General features: G+C 48.7%; 1 protein-coding gene across 2 annotated transcripts; it reads right to left on the bottom strand.

The window, feature by feature from the left end:
- Positions 1-230: 230 nt before the first annotated feature.
- LHX3 (LIM homeobox 3) lies at positions 231-14,428 on the bottom strand. 2 transcript variants are annotated; one of them, XM_043989755.1, is made up of 6 exons: positions 14,341-14,428; positions 5,758-5,929; positions 4,600-4,802; positions 3,698-3,849; positions 2,838-3,009; positions 231-649 (listed from the first exon to the last, which is right to left on the bottom strand). In XM_043989755.1, exons 1-6 carry the CDS (start codon positions 14,426-14,428, stop codon positions 231-233), a joined length of 1,206 nt encoding a protein of 401 aa, XP_043845690.1. The 2 variants fall into 2 exon arrangements, with proteins under 2 accessions (XP_043845690.1, XP_043845689.1); XM_043989754.1 differs by lacking the exon at positions 14,341-14,428 and adding an exon at positions 10,567-10,660.
- Positions 14,429-16,380: the final 1,952 nt, after the last annotated feature.

The following is a 16,380-nucleotide window of genomic DNA, read 5'->3' as shown; positions in this document are numbered from 1 at the left end:
CTGAAAGAACCTGGGGGGGGGTCCCCTGACATTCTTTCCCTGCATCCAAAGTCTTCAAGGTGGCCCATGACCTGGTTGGATGTTCAGCATATGAAGAGGGTGGGAGGGCAGGGGCCCATTCTTCTGTCCCTTTACCCCTTCCTCCCCATAGATGTAGCCTGGAGTCCTGCTGTTCTCAGATACCCAGCCTGTGGCTTCAGGCTCCATTAGGGCTGGGGATGCATCCTGTATCAAAACTGGGCATGGTCAACCTCGTCCAACCAGGAGGCAGGGCTTGCTGGGAAGTCAGGGTAGCCCCCACTGCTCCCTGTTGACAGGTCAGAACTGGGTCCATTCCCCCCCATCACCCGCATGGGCTGGGGCACACCGGGTCCACCTGGAGCCACAATACCTAGGCCAGGGTCAGGGTAAACCAAGCTGGAGATTAATGGCTGGTGACCAGGCAAGGTCTGCAAGGAGGCTGGAGACTGGGGGATGCCATAGGGGCTACTAGATCGAAGATCATGATACTGGTCCTGAGCAGGAAGGCCACTGTGCTCCATCGGGAAGCTACCATTGGTGCCCACTGGCCTTCCCATTGCTGGTGAAGCCTCATTCAAATTGTTGTAAATCCCATTGGAGTGACTCATCTCTGACATGGCTGGTTCATCTAGAGTAGAAACAGAGAAAAAGTTCTATGAAAACCACTGGATGGCCTGATTTTTTTTGGGTCAATCCATTCATGGGGTTAAAACCCAGAATATTCGGGTAGCTCATCTAAAGAAATATATCCCAAGGCTACAGACTGAGCCCTAACCACAACCACCAATTGAGCACTAATTTGGATCAAAGACTAAGCCACTCAAGGTTGACTCCTGATCGAGTCTAACCCCAGTTACCTTGCTAACAGACTGAGTCCTAACCCTAGACAAAAGACAGAGCACAAGCCCAGTTCAGCCATCTCACAAATATGAATTAGTGGCTAAGGAACAAAGCATAAAAATTCAGATCAAACCTCCTAGGAAAAATTACTCAAAGAATATTCACTCCTGGTGGTCAACAGGTACATTACTTACACAAAAGGATATAGGGAAGGACAATGTAGACATAAAACTGAGGTTGATGGAGGGATTTTTTTGTTTTGGTTTTTTGGTTTTTTGGTGGGGCAAAGAGGGTTAAGTGACTTGCCCAGAGTCACATAGCTAGGAAGTGTCAAGTGGATGGAGGAATCTTTAAGACCTTAGTTTTGAGATTTCTCTTCCCTCATCTTTTTCACAATTGCTTCTTTGTGGTCTTCCAGTTAAAATCCGAAATATTGTTTTCCTGTGATTCTTCCTAATCCAGGAGAAGGTGAGGAGGTGAAGGGAAGGGAACAAGCATTTATTAAGTGCCAGGCACTGTGCTAAGTGCTTTAGAAATATTATCTCATTTGATTCTCACAACCTTGGGTAGGACATTATTATGACCTCCATTTTACTATTGAAGAAACTGAGGCAGACTGAAGCTGTGACTTGCCGGGGATCACACAGCAAGTAAATTTCTGAGGCTGGATTTGAACTCAGGTTTTCCTGACTCCAGGCCCAATACTCTATCCATTCTGATAAGGCAAAGGATGATGGTCCCTAACAAAAGATTTGTCTGATTTCCTAAATCAAATTTCTACATGATGGGCAAACAATGGAGAGAACTCTGCCCCTACTTATTCATCTCCTGCTTTTGTTAATTCAGGAGAGTATGAGAAGGCAAGGGTTATAGTTGTGTTCTGTCCACCTCATACACACATAAGAGGCTGGCAGATAATGAAGATTAATCATAATAATCACCCCACACATTTGTGGGGGACTTAAAACTCTACAAAATGCTTTAACTGACACCACCTGGCAATACAGGGAGGTTAACTGGAGATGTTATTGCCATCCAGATTTTACAGATAAGGAAACTGAGGTCCAGAGTTGTCCAGTGACTTGCCTAAGTATTCACAGCTAATTAGAGACAGAACAAAGATCAGGGCCCAACTCTGAATTAAAGTTCTTTCCATCCACTCTCGGAGAGAGGCCTTTTGTAATACAAATAACACCTAGATTACATATGGAGAGATGTACTATCCATAATTTCTGAGGTCGATTTTAACTCCAATAGGCCTGGGTTTGTGGAGTTTTTGTTTTTGTTTCGTTTTTTTGGTTTGGTTGGTTTTTGGGGTTTTTTTGGTGAGACAGTTGGGGTTAAGTGACTTGCCCAGGGTCACACAGCTAGTAAATGTTAAGTGTCTGAGGCTGGATTTGAACTCAGGTCCTCCTGAATCCAGGGCCGGTCCTCTATCCACTGTGCCACCTAGCTGACCCCATGTTTTTTTTTAACCATTAATAAAAAATTTCGCAGTGAATCCTACTACAACGCCCCTCCAAGAGTACTAAAATAGTCAAGCCCAGATTTCAATTAAAAGTTTGGTCAACAGAAGGGAAAGAGGCCAGGCAATTATCCAGTTCAGTTGATGAGTGTAGATAACCAATGCATTTAATCCAGCCACAAAGGTGGATTTTTAAAAAATCATCTGTCCATCTTCATTGTCTAAATTAACTAACAATTGCTGGTTGGGGGGTGGGGAGAAGGGTCCAATAGAAAATCTGGAGAAAGGGAGGGAAGCAGTATATAACTGCAAAGTCTATTTTGTTGTCATCCAAGAATAAAAGAAATCTTTCCCGCTTTCCCCCAGGCTCCCAGTAATATTCTTTCCTTCTCCCTAAGCCAAAGAGGGTATAGCTTCCCTGGCGAGTAGCAGTTTGCAAGTCTGGATCAGAGACTGGAGAAATGACCGGGAAAGGGGAGGAGAGGCATCCGCTTCCCCTGCCCCTGCTCACCTGTGAAGGAGACCTCAGCATCGCTGTCCGGCCCCTCCTCCTGGATGCTGTCCTTATCGGATTTAGAGTTGCCCCGAGAGCGCTTCATGTTGCGGAAGTACTGACCCCAGCGCTGCCTGCCCGCATCCTTCTTTAGTCGTTTCTCCTTTGCTCGTCGGTTCTGGAACCAAACCTGTTGGGGCAACGAAGGACGGGAGAAAGGGGAGGGGAAGAAAGGAGGGGAAGACATTGCCAGGTGAACTGACAAGGCCAAGCCTTGACTCCTGCTTTCGGTCGATTGAGGGCTTGGGGATCCGTCTTTACTTGCGTTTGTCTATCTTTAACTAGGGGGAAAGAATGAGGCAGGATATGAGTTAATGAGCTCGGACAAGAAAGCAGAACTTTGCCTGCCTTCAGTTAAGCACTTAGAGGTCGATTGTTTTTTTCTGTTTATCTAAGTCGGGAGTTTTTAATCTGGGGCCCATTAACTTTAAATATATCATTCATATTTATAGCGGTATTTCAATATAATTGGTTTCCTCTGCAATCTTGTTTTATTTTAGGAATTTAAACATTTTCCGAGAAGAGGTCCATCGAATTCCCCAGCCTGTCAAAAGGGTTCATGATACCAAAACCAAAACAAAACAAAACAAAAGGTTATGATCCCCTGGATTAGGTTGTGACTGGGAAGAGGTAGGGAGAATAAAAATGATTCCAGTTAACGCTGAGTCCCCACTCGGCCCTCTCTACTGACACCGAATCCTGCCCAGCAGGGTTGGGTTCGGCGGGTTTGAGTCTCCAGACAGGGCACTGGCCCTGGGGCCCGGGTAATTGAGGTTCTCCTAGGTGGGGCGGGGCAAGGGGCTGCGGCAGTCCCTGACCTGAACCACACGCATGTCGAGGCCAGTCTCAGAAGAAAGCTGCTCCCGGACGTGGCGCGCAGGCTTGGGAGAGTTGTTGTAGGCATTTTTCAGAGTCTCCAGTTGCTTCGCCGTAATTGTGGTTCGAGGACGCTTGGCTGTAGATTCCGCTTCTGCAACGAGAGGAGCGCTCCGCTGACACCTTTCCGCAGGGACACCCTGCCCTGGTCCCTGAAGCTCTGGAAATCCAGAAGAGCTAGGAACCATAAAATGAGGGGAGGGGTGCAGGGCCAGGCGATTTCGAAGTATTTTATGTTCTCCGGACTTTCCCGGCTCTTTTCCATTTTTTAAAAAATTATTCTCGGATCCCGGGGTTTGAAACTTCTCTAATTCTGTGGTTCTAAGTTCATAGGAATCTATGAGCTCGTGGTGAGAAGGCAGGCCCTTCTCTTAAAGGGGAGAAGATGATATAAATTGTTAGATCCATTATATGATTTAATAAGAATAACAAGAAAATAATTGGTTTTGGATTCATATATATGGCTTGTTATAATTTTCAAATTCTACTCCCTCCTATTTCCTTTCCTCTTAAATTAGTAGAGCCTCTTTCTTCACCTCATTCTCGTGTTGTTGGCTTAGTTCACGGCCAGAATTGAGGAATTTATTCAGAAAATTAACTCCACCCTTAACCTATGGCTGAATTATTCGGATAATTTTTCCTCTTAGCCAACGAAAAGCAACTGGGCAAATCTAACTTCCTTTTCCAGGGAGAGTAAGAACTAACGTGATTGTCATTTTTTTTTTGAGAGGGGTGTGCCTCCAGGAAGAACTACAGGATTTCCCCAGGAAGAGACAGGAGACCATTGTAAATTGCCTCTTATTCCCAATAACGCCCTCTCCACCCAGAGCTGCAGCGGCCTTACCCCGCTGCTTGGCAGTCTCATAGTCAGCTTTGCAGACCAGCCGGCTGTCCTCCATGAGATAGAACTCGTCGCCTGTAGCTAGCTGCCGCTTGCAAACCACACAGGAGAAACAGTGTAGGTGGTAGACGAAATCTTGAGCCCTCCGAACCACCTGAGTAGGCGGGATGCCCTGCTGGCACGCTGCGCATTTGGTCCCGAACCTCCTGCAACACCAAGGCCAAAGACTCAGAGCTTGGGAAGTGGTAAGGGGTAGAAGCAGAGCAGTAGAGGGGACACCGATGATAGATACTAATTAAAATCTTGCTGGTGCAGAAAGATCCCTGGTCATGGAGTCAACCGACCTGGGTTCTGGTCCAAGCTCTGCTACTTAGCTGTATGATCCTAAACATTCACATCACCTTCGGAGGCCCTCAGTTTTCTTATCTGTAAAATGGCTCCGATAATCCCTGTTTTGTCTCTCTCATGGGATTGCGAGAATCGAATGAGATCATAGATGAGAAAGAGATTTATCTATACAAATAGGACTATAATACAACCTAATCTTAATGCGTAATATCCAGTTAATTATGATAAATGTCTAGCCCATGTGCTTTAACTTTTCCAATAAACAATTCTTTGTAGAGTTCTATTCCGAGGGGGGATAACCTGAAGGCCTTCCCTCTAGTCAGAGAAACCTGGTTGTCCCTTCTGCATGATAAGATTATCTGGAAAGATTCGGCCAAAGCCATGGACAGAGAGCTTCAACACAGCGGTCTAGCCCACCAACGGGCTCTCCTCTCTCCCGGAGGGAGGGAAACTGCCCTGGCCGGGTTTCGTTATATGTAGCTCCTCTCTACACTGCAGATCACAGAGAAGTTGCCCCGAGCTCTCCGTGAGTCTCGTTCGATTAGAAAATAAACACAAGTTACCAACTAGTGCTCGATAGGGATAAGGATTTCCTGGGGAGTTTTTGTTTGTAAGAAACAGAAGATGCCAGCTTCTCTGACACCTCCACCCTATTCCAAAATCTTGCACCCCAGTTTGTCTTATATGGGCCGGATGCCCTTTAACTCCAGAGTGGAAACAGATAACGGTGCCTGCAGGTCTGCCTTTCGGAGGACTAATCTGAAGTCTTTAGCCCTGCCCCAGTGTCCCATTTTCCCCCGCCGCCCCACTCACTTGAAGAAGTCCTCCTTGCAATAGACACCGTCCCCACGGCTGAAACACTTCTCGGCCAGCGGTGTCTGACAGTCGCTGCACTTGAGACACTTACTGTGCCAGTGCCGGTCCAGTACCTTGAGGATGAACCTGTCCACGATGTGCTGGTTGCAGCCGGCGCACAAGGGAATCTCTGCGTGGAAGGGGAAAGGGGGAAGAGAGGCTCACTTGGACTGAGAGCTCAGCTCGTGCCCGCTTTTCCTGGGACCCATCTCCGGGTATCTCAGACAGAAGGAAGAAGAATCTCTTCCTACAATTCTCTGTCCTAATGCTTTGCCACAGAGCTAGGAGGATTCCTGTTGCCTATCCTGGTTTCCCACTCCGGCCCTAGGGATTCCATATTCCCTGAGATTGACACCAAAATCATCTGCGTCACTTCGGTACACATAGAACCCTTGTATGTCTATAATATGCAATGTGGATTGGTGGGTGTAGAGGGTCATTTCTCATAAAGAAACTCGGGGTTTGTGAGTCATCTACATATTTGTATGAGTATGTGATGGAAACGGGAAAATATTTAGACAGGCGGTACACAGGAGCAAACGCATAGATCTCCCTTAGATCTGTTGTATGCAGATTGTCCCCGAAGCAACTGCTTATCCAGATATATTATGTAGCATTTGTTTGAAAATTTTGTAGTTGGACTTGAATCAGATCACACAAAATATTGAATTGTTCGTTCACAAACACGCACATAGAAATATACTACTAGTCGGGCACACTGTGTATATATTTATCGGCTACACCGTGGATGTCTTCATTAGTATGCAACATTTGTGACTGCTTTCGAATTTATATTCCCACATTCACAGGCGCACACACATTTGGATGCACTCAGCGTCCATGAGGGCTGTTTGCACACACACGTGGACACTCTCCCTCTCCTTCCAAGTTTGTTCTCTGGGTCTGTTTGTTTTTCCCCTAATTGCTCACCACACCAGTGCAACTGATCCCAGGACCATTTCCCCCCTGTTCACCCAATTCGGCAAGAGTTGGTTAACAAGTCCACTCAGGCTGCAGCCAGTGGCGGAACCAAAATTGAACTCTCGGGAGCTTGGAGTTGGACAACAGATGCTGGAACTACTATTTCGCTGGAATGGAGGATAAGAGGTGGGGGTTTCCCCAGGATAAGAGGGTTTCCTTTTATCCCCAAAGGCACATGTGGAGTGAAGGATTACTCCCCCACTCCAAATGTACACAAAAGATAGAAATGATACCTATGTAGAAACAGGACCAGTATTAGTTAGTCATCCAGCCCCTATCCCTAGCTCCTTCAGGAGGAATGGGGAGGGGAGCAGATTCTGGGGAGGTAAGAATGGAGTACATTCTTCTGTATCTTTCCCCTGATCCCCTCACTAGTCAGTCAGTCCACCGTCATGACGGCAGAATTCAAAGCCATGGAAGGTCAGACCAAGAAGGGAAAAAGGAAATTATTTCTGTAGTCCCCAAACTCAGTTTCGGGATGTTCTGACAGTTCCGAAATGGAAAACCAAGGGTCCCACGCCCTCCTCTCCTCACTCAAGACAATGTCTCAGTGGCCCCGTAAGGCAGAGGTCACAGAATTCCTCACACTTGGGTCCTAGACTACACACAAGTAGGTTTCTCCCGGTTTGGGGGAAAGTATTCTGAGGAGTAGTGGAAGTCCAATCCTACCCATTCCGGTTCCAAGAAACTCACAATCCAGAGAAAGAGATTTCTTTTGATCAGTGTCCATGGAAGTACAGCTGAGACGGGGTCCCTGGGTTAACATCTAACAATACTATCTCCAAAATTCAGCCAACAAAACAGGGATCGCGCCCACACACAGCTCCCCTATCCGCTGAAGACGACAAGCTAGGTCCCGAAGAGGAATAAAGGACAGGGTGGCAATAGTCCACGGAAGTTGAGCGGACAAATAAACGACGCGGCAGCCTGAACTCTTTAGTAAAGGTTTGCTCAGATTTTCAGCACCCCAAACCACGGACAGCTCCTCAAACAGATGCAGAAGGTGGCTGAAGATTTCAGAAGCTAGATCCAGTGATCACTTCTGCGGCTCAAAGCCCCATAAAATTGAACTCGGGGTACTACTGTTGACAGCTGATCCCCTTACCAAAACCCCTTCCCTCCATTCCCTATTCCGCTCCCGAAAAATACCTCCTAACCTCCTACTCCATTCCCATCCATCCTCAAGGATATTTCTTACGTTGCATCGTGGCTTCAGACAGATCGCGCTCTGCTAGATAATGTTCTGGAGTGCTTAGAGACGTTTCCCCTTCTATTTACTCGCTAATTCGCTCTCTCCAGGAGCAGGTCTTGCTGGACGCTCTAACTCCCTTTCTTCCCACTCCACCCCTTTCCCCTCAGTCTCTTAGGCCAACCCCTTCCTTGGAACCTCCGTTAAAAAATAAATTAGCAAAGCAGGTTGAATCAAAACCCGAACCCTAGATCTGACCCTCCTCTCCTCCCCCACCCCTCAGGATTATTCCCTCTTTCTCACCGATGGGAATCACTTCAGTTCAGTTTCTCTGGGCTTGAATCAGGATACCTAAGTTCCAGTCTTGGGTCAGACACTTTGTGATAATGAGCAAATCATTTAACCTCAAACCTCAGTTTCCTTTTCTGCAAAATGGGGCTAACCATATGAGCATTACCTAACGCTTCAGCTTGTTACAAGGAAAATTATTTGCAAACCTTGGAGTAATATGCGTGTATGTATACACACATATGTATATATTTACATATGTAATTTGTAATATATGTGTGAGCTGTTATGACTGTGTGACCTGAAAAGACTAAGGTTTATCTGGGGATTAACTGGGAGGTAGTGTCCCATCAAAGCTTTCTATATGTATCTTCATGTGTTCACATACCTGGGGGTGGGTTCCAGGTGGAGAGAACAGACCACATCAGGTCTGGTCCTGATCTATATGTCAGGACATTTTGTCAGTATAGAACCGGCCTGAATAGGGTGTCAATTTCCTCACCAACAAAGTCAGGAGTTAACTCCAAGTTAAAAAGGTGCTGAGGCCTAAGAAGGCTCATATGGAGGGAAAACCCCATGGCCTGTGCCTTTAGCACTGTTCAGAGCCTCTTGCCTTGGGGGAAAAATTTTATGTAGGGTTCTGTGACCTACCGGGAAAATGCTTTAAAGTTTGGAGCCAAGAAGTATTGACCAGCAAGCAGGCTCTGGTCTGAGGAAACTATGAGGTGGATGTTTGAGGTCTGGGCCAAAAATTCCTCTGTAGTCAGATGTTACAGAGGTGGAGGGTCTTTGAGGGAAAGGAGAGTGGGGGCCTGCTTTGAGTAGGGAATAAAAATAATGTGTGTAGGAGCTATAGGATTAAAGAATCCCAGGAACTGAATCTCACAGATCCTTCTGAGAATGGGACCACCATTTCCAGGAAGAGTTTCTCTTGCTCTGAAGATCTGCACCCCGCTGAGGAGCCTCTTTTCTTTACTCAGCCCTGCACTGCCTCTTTGCTTTGAACTATGCCCTCTTTTTTTTCTCCTGCACTTTGGCATATATACGCCTAGCTTGGACAGGTCTCCCTCTTGTTGGCTCTATCAGGGGAGAAATCATCCTCAGGACACAGAAGCTGTTTCCCACACAGAAGGCCTGAGACTTAGAGCCTGAGTCCTAGGGAGTCATACTTCAGGGTGAAAGCTGAACACCCATATTAACCCAATAGATTCCAGAACAAACCTATAGGATACACATTAACTCAACACAACATAACATATTTTAACAGCACTGGGCAGAACATACCAACAAAACATCCTCACCCAATCCAACACACACTAAACTAACATCATAGACTAGATATACCCAAACATCATAGAGACAAATCCTAGAGAGAGATACAGGACATATGCATAAACCACACACATGACACAATTGCACAAATACACACTTCCATGTAAACAACACCAACGAATTTAACACAATGCTAACATTTAAAAACAGACACACAAATGCAACCAAGATTCAACTTCAAGGGAAAGAACTAGTTCCCTTAAAACACGTGGATTTACACGCATACCCACAAACCCCAAACACCTAAAATGAAATGTACATGTAGACTCAAAACACATGTTCACAACTCTACACAAATAGGAAACGAAGCTCTCCACATAGAGGCAGCGCCAACAAACACAACCCCCTACAGCAATTTATATACGATAAACGCCGGATTTTCAAAATATGGACAAAGCCTGCCCAGGGACTGTGGCTCAACCGGTCGGATCCCGTTTGGTGATGATACCGAGATTCTTCATTTGCTTAAACAAGATAGGATCCGTAGGTCTTGTCCTGAGCCCTGCAGGGCCTGCACTCACCCGCGTTCTCCAGGAAAGGAACCCGGGAAGTCACAGTAGCCAGGTTTGTCTCCTGCTCAGAGATAGGAAAGGGCGAGGAGACTGAGGCCTGACTGAGCCCATGGAGAAGTTGCCCCAGGCACAGAAAGCGCTCAGTTTTCTCTGGTCAGGGAGGGAGTGGAATAGCCCAATGATAGGTACACTCTCTTCCGCTGGTGTTTCTCTTTACCCCAGCACTGGCCTCTCGCCCCAAGTTCCGGGGATCCTCCTCAAGCGGGCTTTGGCGCCCCAGCTTTGCTCCCTGGGTCAGGGGGTTGACCCTGAACTCGAAGCAGCAGAGACGTGACCCAAGAAATCCCTACCCAAAGAATCTTTCCGAAACAGGGGGATGTGGGCAGGTACTCTAAGGTTTCCCTCCCCTCTTCTCTGCGCCTCTCTGGGCGTGAGAGATCCCAGCTTAGGCCTTTGTACCCCTACCTTTGCGCAGGTCCTCGTTCCGTGCTAGCAGCGCCAGCAGCATGTCTGTCCCGGCGGAGTCTTTTGCCGACCCCAGTTCTTTAAGAGCGTCCATCTTGCATTGCCCGCCGCCTACTCCCCTGGCTTCTGGAGCTGGGGGAATCCCCGGTGGACTCCTCGGGAAATAAACTTTAGGACTCTCGAAAACGCAGGGCCAGACCCAGCCCAGACAACCCTCTATCGGCTTCCCCGATCGCTGGATTCGCGCTCCGGACTAGGTTTGGATACCGAACCTCCCTTCCTTCCTCTTCTCCCCACGCCCCCTCTCGCTCCCACCTTCAGTGCCCCCGCCCCCCTTCGGGAGTGCTCGGTGAGCTCCTGGCGTATACAGGAGAGCTCAGAGGCCTCCTGCACTAGCAAACCAGGGGACATAGGAGTGGGGGAGCTGCAGCCCGGCAGACGCGCTGGAGCGCACAGGGGCGCAGAGTGACTGGTTCCTGCTGTACCCTGAGACAAGACTAATTAACAGCCACAGCACCCAGAGGCACGGGGCTCTGCTAGCCTCTCGGGGCCTGGGAGAGGCGGGGCAGTTGGAGAGTGAGATGTCGTGTTTATGGGTGGGGGATGGGGGGAGGACGCAGGGAACCGTTTTGGTTTGATCGCCACCGGCAGTGTGCTCGAAATTCCCGTAACGTTTTTGCCCCCATCCCGAGCTATGCGTCCCAAGGGAACACGACAAAGACAAGAAGGGTGCTTGGAGACCAGTCTGCATAATTCACGTGCAGAATGCACGTTTGAATTTGGGGAACATTCATAAGAAACTCAAGCCCAAGCCCTCGAGAAGACGACCCTCATCACTCCTCCCTCTCAATCCCGGGGGAAAAAAGCAAAACCAAAAACAACAACAACAAAAAAAAAACGCAGCCACAAAACTAAGCTTCTACGGATAGTTTCCGGGAGAAACTCCGCTTTGTCCGGGCTGCTAACTACTCTGACCGCGGGAGATCCCAGCCCCGGGAGTAAGAGTAGATGATTCCAGAGGTCCTGTTGGCGGAGCGCTTATTATGAATCCTGTCCCCCTCCTTCTAGGCTCGCCTCTGGAGAGCTATAGAAGGGCCACAGGTGTCCAGAGGTCCAGGGAACATCAGCCTTCTCTGCCCCGCCTCCAATTCCCAAGCTGAGACCGGGCTAAAACTGACAGTAAGCGTTCAGAAGGCTCCCGTCAGTGTGGGGAAATAGATTCTTTTTTTGGGAAAGGGATCGTATGGAAGCTGAATTCTTCCAAGACTGTAGCCCATAGGATAACTGGCCCCAAATAATCCTCTTCGAGTTGTGGGGAGCCAGACCTGTGCTGGGCTGTTTGAATACCCACCTCTCCAGGCCCCAATTCTTAGCGTCCCAGGGTTGGGGAGATCAAGAAAGGCCGGTAATTGTTCAGTGATTGAAAAGAGGGATCCAGGAGATGGTAGTTCCTTGTTAGGATCCCTCATTGTGTCTGGGATCCCTCAGTCCTGCTCTCGCGCACATTTCAGCCCTTGAGAAAGGAATTGTCTTTTCTGCAGCGCCTTAGGGAAATCAGTCGGAGTGCCGTTTACTGGGGTGGTCATAATAGAAATAAACTACTACAGCTTTTTTCTTCCAAGACCCAAAGCCCATTCGAGACGAAAGGCCGGGGGCCACGCTGCCTTAGAGAAGACTTGGGCTGGGGGAAGGAGGGCGTTTTAAAAGTTATTTGACAAATCCGGAGCCGCACCCAAGTCCCGAGAATTTTGATTTGGTGGATTCTCCTCCTCTTTCCTAATGATTTAGAATAGAATAGGGTTTGAGGAGCATAAGCGAACCAAGTGGACTGAAGCGATATTTGCCTTGGATCCTCCCACCCCTACTGAAAGCTATTTCCTGGGCCCTTGAGCTTCCTTTTCTTTTTTTAATCTCTCCTTGTTTTCCTCTTGTACAAAAGATTTTTTCCCCGTTGGGTTCGGCTCTTCTGCCTTGCTACCCATTTTTGCACTCCCCACCCTTCTGACCTGGGCAGGAGGTAGCTTAAAATTTGCTGGCGCCTTGTTTTTTGCCATAGGCTAAACTGGCCTCTTCCTCACACCTGTTCCCTAGAACCCCGCCTCTAGAGATTCAGGGCTGGCCTCTCTCCTCTCTCATCTCAGGGATCCTAGGAAGTGATATCTAGGATCTGGGTGGGAGGGAACAGGGGGAAAGTGGGGGAAGGCAAAACTCCAGTGACACACATACACAGTAACATACACTTTCCTTCAGTATGCAAGGCTAAATAATCTGGGGGTTATTCTGCTTGCTCTTCGTTCACCCTTCAGTTCCTGGACTCAGGATAGGCAAAGGAAGGTATACTTGAATCATCCACATCTGCAGCACTGGGGATGAGAGACATTGTGGAACCGAATCTCGAAGCCCTTCCCTCTCCAGTCCCCACCCCAGGGCAGGGAAGTAAACTAAACAATTGGATTCGAGGGTGTGAGTAGGGATGGATTCTACTACTTTTCACTGATGTTGGAGAGGCAGGGAGCTCAGATCATCGAGAGTAGGAGCCACTCAAAGAGAAAGACAGAAACAAAACTACAGATACGCTAATGGCAGACATACAGCCTGGTGGGGAAATGAGAGGGAATATAGGACAGCAGAGAAAGGGAAGAGAGGTGAGAGAAGCAGAACTAGGGCTAGCCTTAAGAAAGGGGGGCAGTTGTTGGTTTAGAATCCAGCAACCTCCTCGCACCTCCCCACTTTTGTTCTACATCATGTTTTAATTCTGTCGCTGTTTCTATCTTTCTATGGGATCTAGGAATGGAGGGAAAAGGGGAGGGGAGAGAGAGAGAGAGAGAGAGAGAGAGAGAGAGAGAGAGAGAGAGAGAGAGAGAGAGAGAGAGAGAGAATTGCAAATGCAAACAAGAGAACACCACTTTCTTCCAGGATTTTTCTGATTTTCCCAGCTTTTCTCTCCCCACCCCCACCCCATCCTATGCACACGCAAATACACAGATTGTGGTCAAGTTGGGCCAGAGAGGGTATGGAAAGGGGCACAGTCTGTCCCTAAGTATCACAGTGTGTGACGCTTCGTCCCAACCCGGGCAGTGCCGGAGGAGAGGGGGCGGACCGGCCTGTCCAGCTGAGTGATGGGTTGGGGGCGGGTCCCCCACGCGCTCGGCATCTGGCCAGGGTGGTACCAACAATCGCCCTCATTATTCAGCCAACGACCTGGAGAACTAACGCGGAGGTGGGGGACGGTGAAAAGTCTTGTGGAGAAAGCACCATAGGCCTGGAGACAACCCCCCCCCCCAACCCCTTCACGTGAGATTCCCTACCTAGACTCACAGAAAGGTCGTAGGAGTTATAGGTGTGTGTTGGGGGGGGGGTGTCTTCTAAAGAGCTGCGTTAAGAGAAGTCTCCTGAGGAATGCCCCCAGACAGCCCCACACATCTAGTGGATGTGGAGGGCCTCTCGGGAAGCCGAGGGCCCAGGAGCAGGGTTTATCATCCCATATACGCACATAGACAGGATCATACTTTTAGGGGTCACAGACACACTATACTACCAGTATTCACTTAGGCTCCCACATTTATTACCCTCATTCACTTAGACCCCCACACTTTACTACCCTCACTCACTCCCACATTTACTACCTTCACTCACTTACACTCTCACTTTATTACTCTCAAATGCACACATTTATCTGACTCCTACACACATTCACACACTCATACACTGTATATCCCGGGACTTACGGGAAGTAAATTAATTCAGGCCTTTTAGCGGGCTCAGAGCTTTTACCTTGGGTCTCCCCGAAGGCGCAGACAGCTGCGGCTGCAGGAACTCCAGGCCTCTCCCTGTCCCGCTCGGGGTCCGGCTCCAGCAGCATCTCTGATACCCTGTCGGGGTTCTGGTTTCCGGAGGCTGACTTGGAAGGACAAGAGGAGACTTCTCACCCAGCCCCGTTCTGTAGCTACCTAGAGGCTCAGCGTGCGCTCTGCCGGGGCGAGGGGCTAAACTGGGAGGGCGGGCAGTAGGACGGGGGCCAGTGCGCGGGGGTGGGAGTTGGGAGGGGAATAAGGGCAAGCGTCGGAGACGCCCCTCGTCCTCCCCAGGGGCCAACTCGGTTGATGCACTCAGCTTAACAAAACCGCAGGCCCAAAGGCTCTGGGAGGGGAGCTGTCCAGCGTGCTAGAGGGAGGCACCCACGCGGCCTTGCTCTCCGCCCCTAGCTCTGCCCCCGCCCAATGCTCCGCCCTGGTCCTGGCTCTCGGGGTGCCGAAGTACTGCCAGTCCCCAGCCCTCTCTTTTTAAGACTCAATCTAGCCATACAAAGCCTGCCACAGAGGCCCGGCAAGCCGAAGAACGGAGCGCCAGGTTTCTGACTTTATTCGAGTATGGAACCTTGTGTGAATGGCCCCAGATACTACGCATTCTTCAACATATGCGGATTCCCACCCCGTAGGACTGGGTCACGAACTTGTGGGATAAGGGCTTCCCAACTTTGCTTTGGGCCACTCCCCAGCCCCGCTCCTGTATCCTCCTGCTCTCTTTATTCTGGGGCACAAACTTCCTAAGAAGCAGGTAGCCTTATGGGGGATGGCGGGATTAACACAGGCGTAGCCTCCATTAGTTTCACCTCAGACACTTATTTGCTGTGTGAACCTGGGCAAGTCATTTAACCTCTTTCAATCTGTTTCCTCATCTGAAAAATGGCCGCGATCTCACGGGGTTATAATAGCACCGATAATAATAACACGTATCTTAAAGGATTGTTGTTTGTAAATTTTTACAAACCTTAAATCGCTGCATTTATGCTAGCTATTTATAATCATCATTATCATGTTGCCTAATCCTTTTATTTTAGATAATATGCTCGCTTTCACTGAGCGGCAGAACAAGCTCGGGCCGCCCCTGCTGTAGACGAAGAAATCATCCCCAAGCATCATAGGATGTTTTGAAGATAAAGAGACATCAAACTATATTCCGAGCTGGCTACGAGCGAAGTAGAGAGCCTCCCAGCTCACTTCCCCGAGCGCTGTAGGATCCAAGGCGTGGTCATTTTGTGCTAGGTTCAGTCTTTTTGATCAGTCGAAAAAGGAAACATCTCTCTTTTTCACCTCTGGACCTCGCACCCTCCCAAGAGTCTCTCCTCATTTGTCAGTTTAGCCTTCCAGTGGCTTAAAGAGCCGCCACTGCTATACTGAGAAGTGCGCTCCTAACCTCACTCCCCGACCAACTGGATGGAGACCTTCCCTGACTCTAGAGGCCCCAGCGCTAACAAAGATCACCACTCTCCATGGGTTTGGCAAACCCCCAGTACTTCCAATGGGACATAGAGAAGCCATCACCACCTCCAGGTCTGGAGCCTAAACTGTTTCACAATGCTGAATCCTTCCTTATAAAGTGTAAAGGTTAAGGAAGCCCTGACCGCTCCATTACTTTAATAGTTGCTTTTCCCTCTCCTTCGACGTGAACTAATGAAAATGTCTGGAATACACAGAGTGACCCACATATAATGCTGTTTCGGCGGACCTTGAGAGAGATTAAAAACCAGACTGCCGACAGGCTTAGATGGGGGTTAATAGATCCTTATTCAGAAAATTCCTCCTCCTCTTTCTTTTTTCTCTTTTTCCTCTCCCTTCTTTCTCTCTCTCCCTGTCTCCCTCTTTCATTTTCTCTCCCTCTCCGCTCTTACCCCCCTCACCGACTCTCCACCCCTCAACCTTCCAAGAGTTTTTCCTACTAAAACCTGCTGGGGCTGTGCAATCCAATGGAGGGGTTTTTTTTGGTTTGTTTTTTGTTTTTTTGCGGGGCAATGAGGGTTAAGTGACTTGCCCA

The sequence above is a fragment of the Dromiciops gliroides genome, chromosome 2 (genome assembly GCF_019393635.1).
Source record: "Dromiciops gliroides isolate mDroGli1 chromosome 2, mDroGli1.pri, whole genome shotgun sequence".
Lineage (NCBI taxonomy): Eukaryota > Metazoa > Chordata > Mammalia > Microbiotheria > Microbiotheriidae > Dromiciops > Dromiciops gliroides.
Note: the sequence above shows the minus strand (reverse complement) of the source record. Positions and strands in the feature narration are given on the sequence as shown.

What these genes read in the sequence shown, in the direction of transcription:
- LHX3 (XM_043989754.1), bottom strand. Translation starts at nt 10,660, where the DNA reads ATGGACGCTCTTAAAGAACTGGGGTCGGCAAAAGACTCCGCCGGGACA. An exon ending in TGAGACTGCCAAGCAGCGGG is followed by an intron (nt 3,850 to 4,599) that starts GTAAGGCCGCTG and finishes CTCTCGTTGCAG; the next exon opens with AAGCGGAATCTACAGCCAAG. An exon ending in TGCTGAGGTCTCCTTCACAG is followed by an intron (nt 650 to 2,837) that starts GTGAGCAGGGGC and finishes TTTCTACTCTAG; the next exon opens with ATGAACCAGCCATGTCAGAG.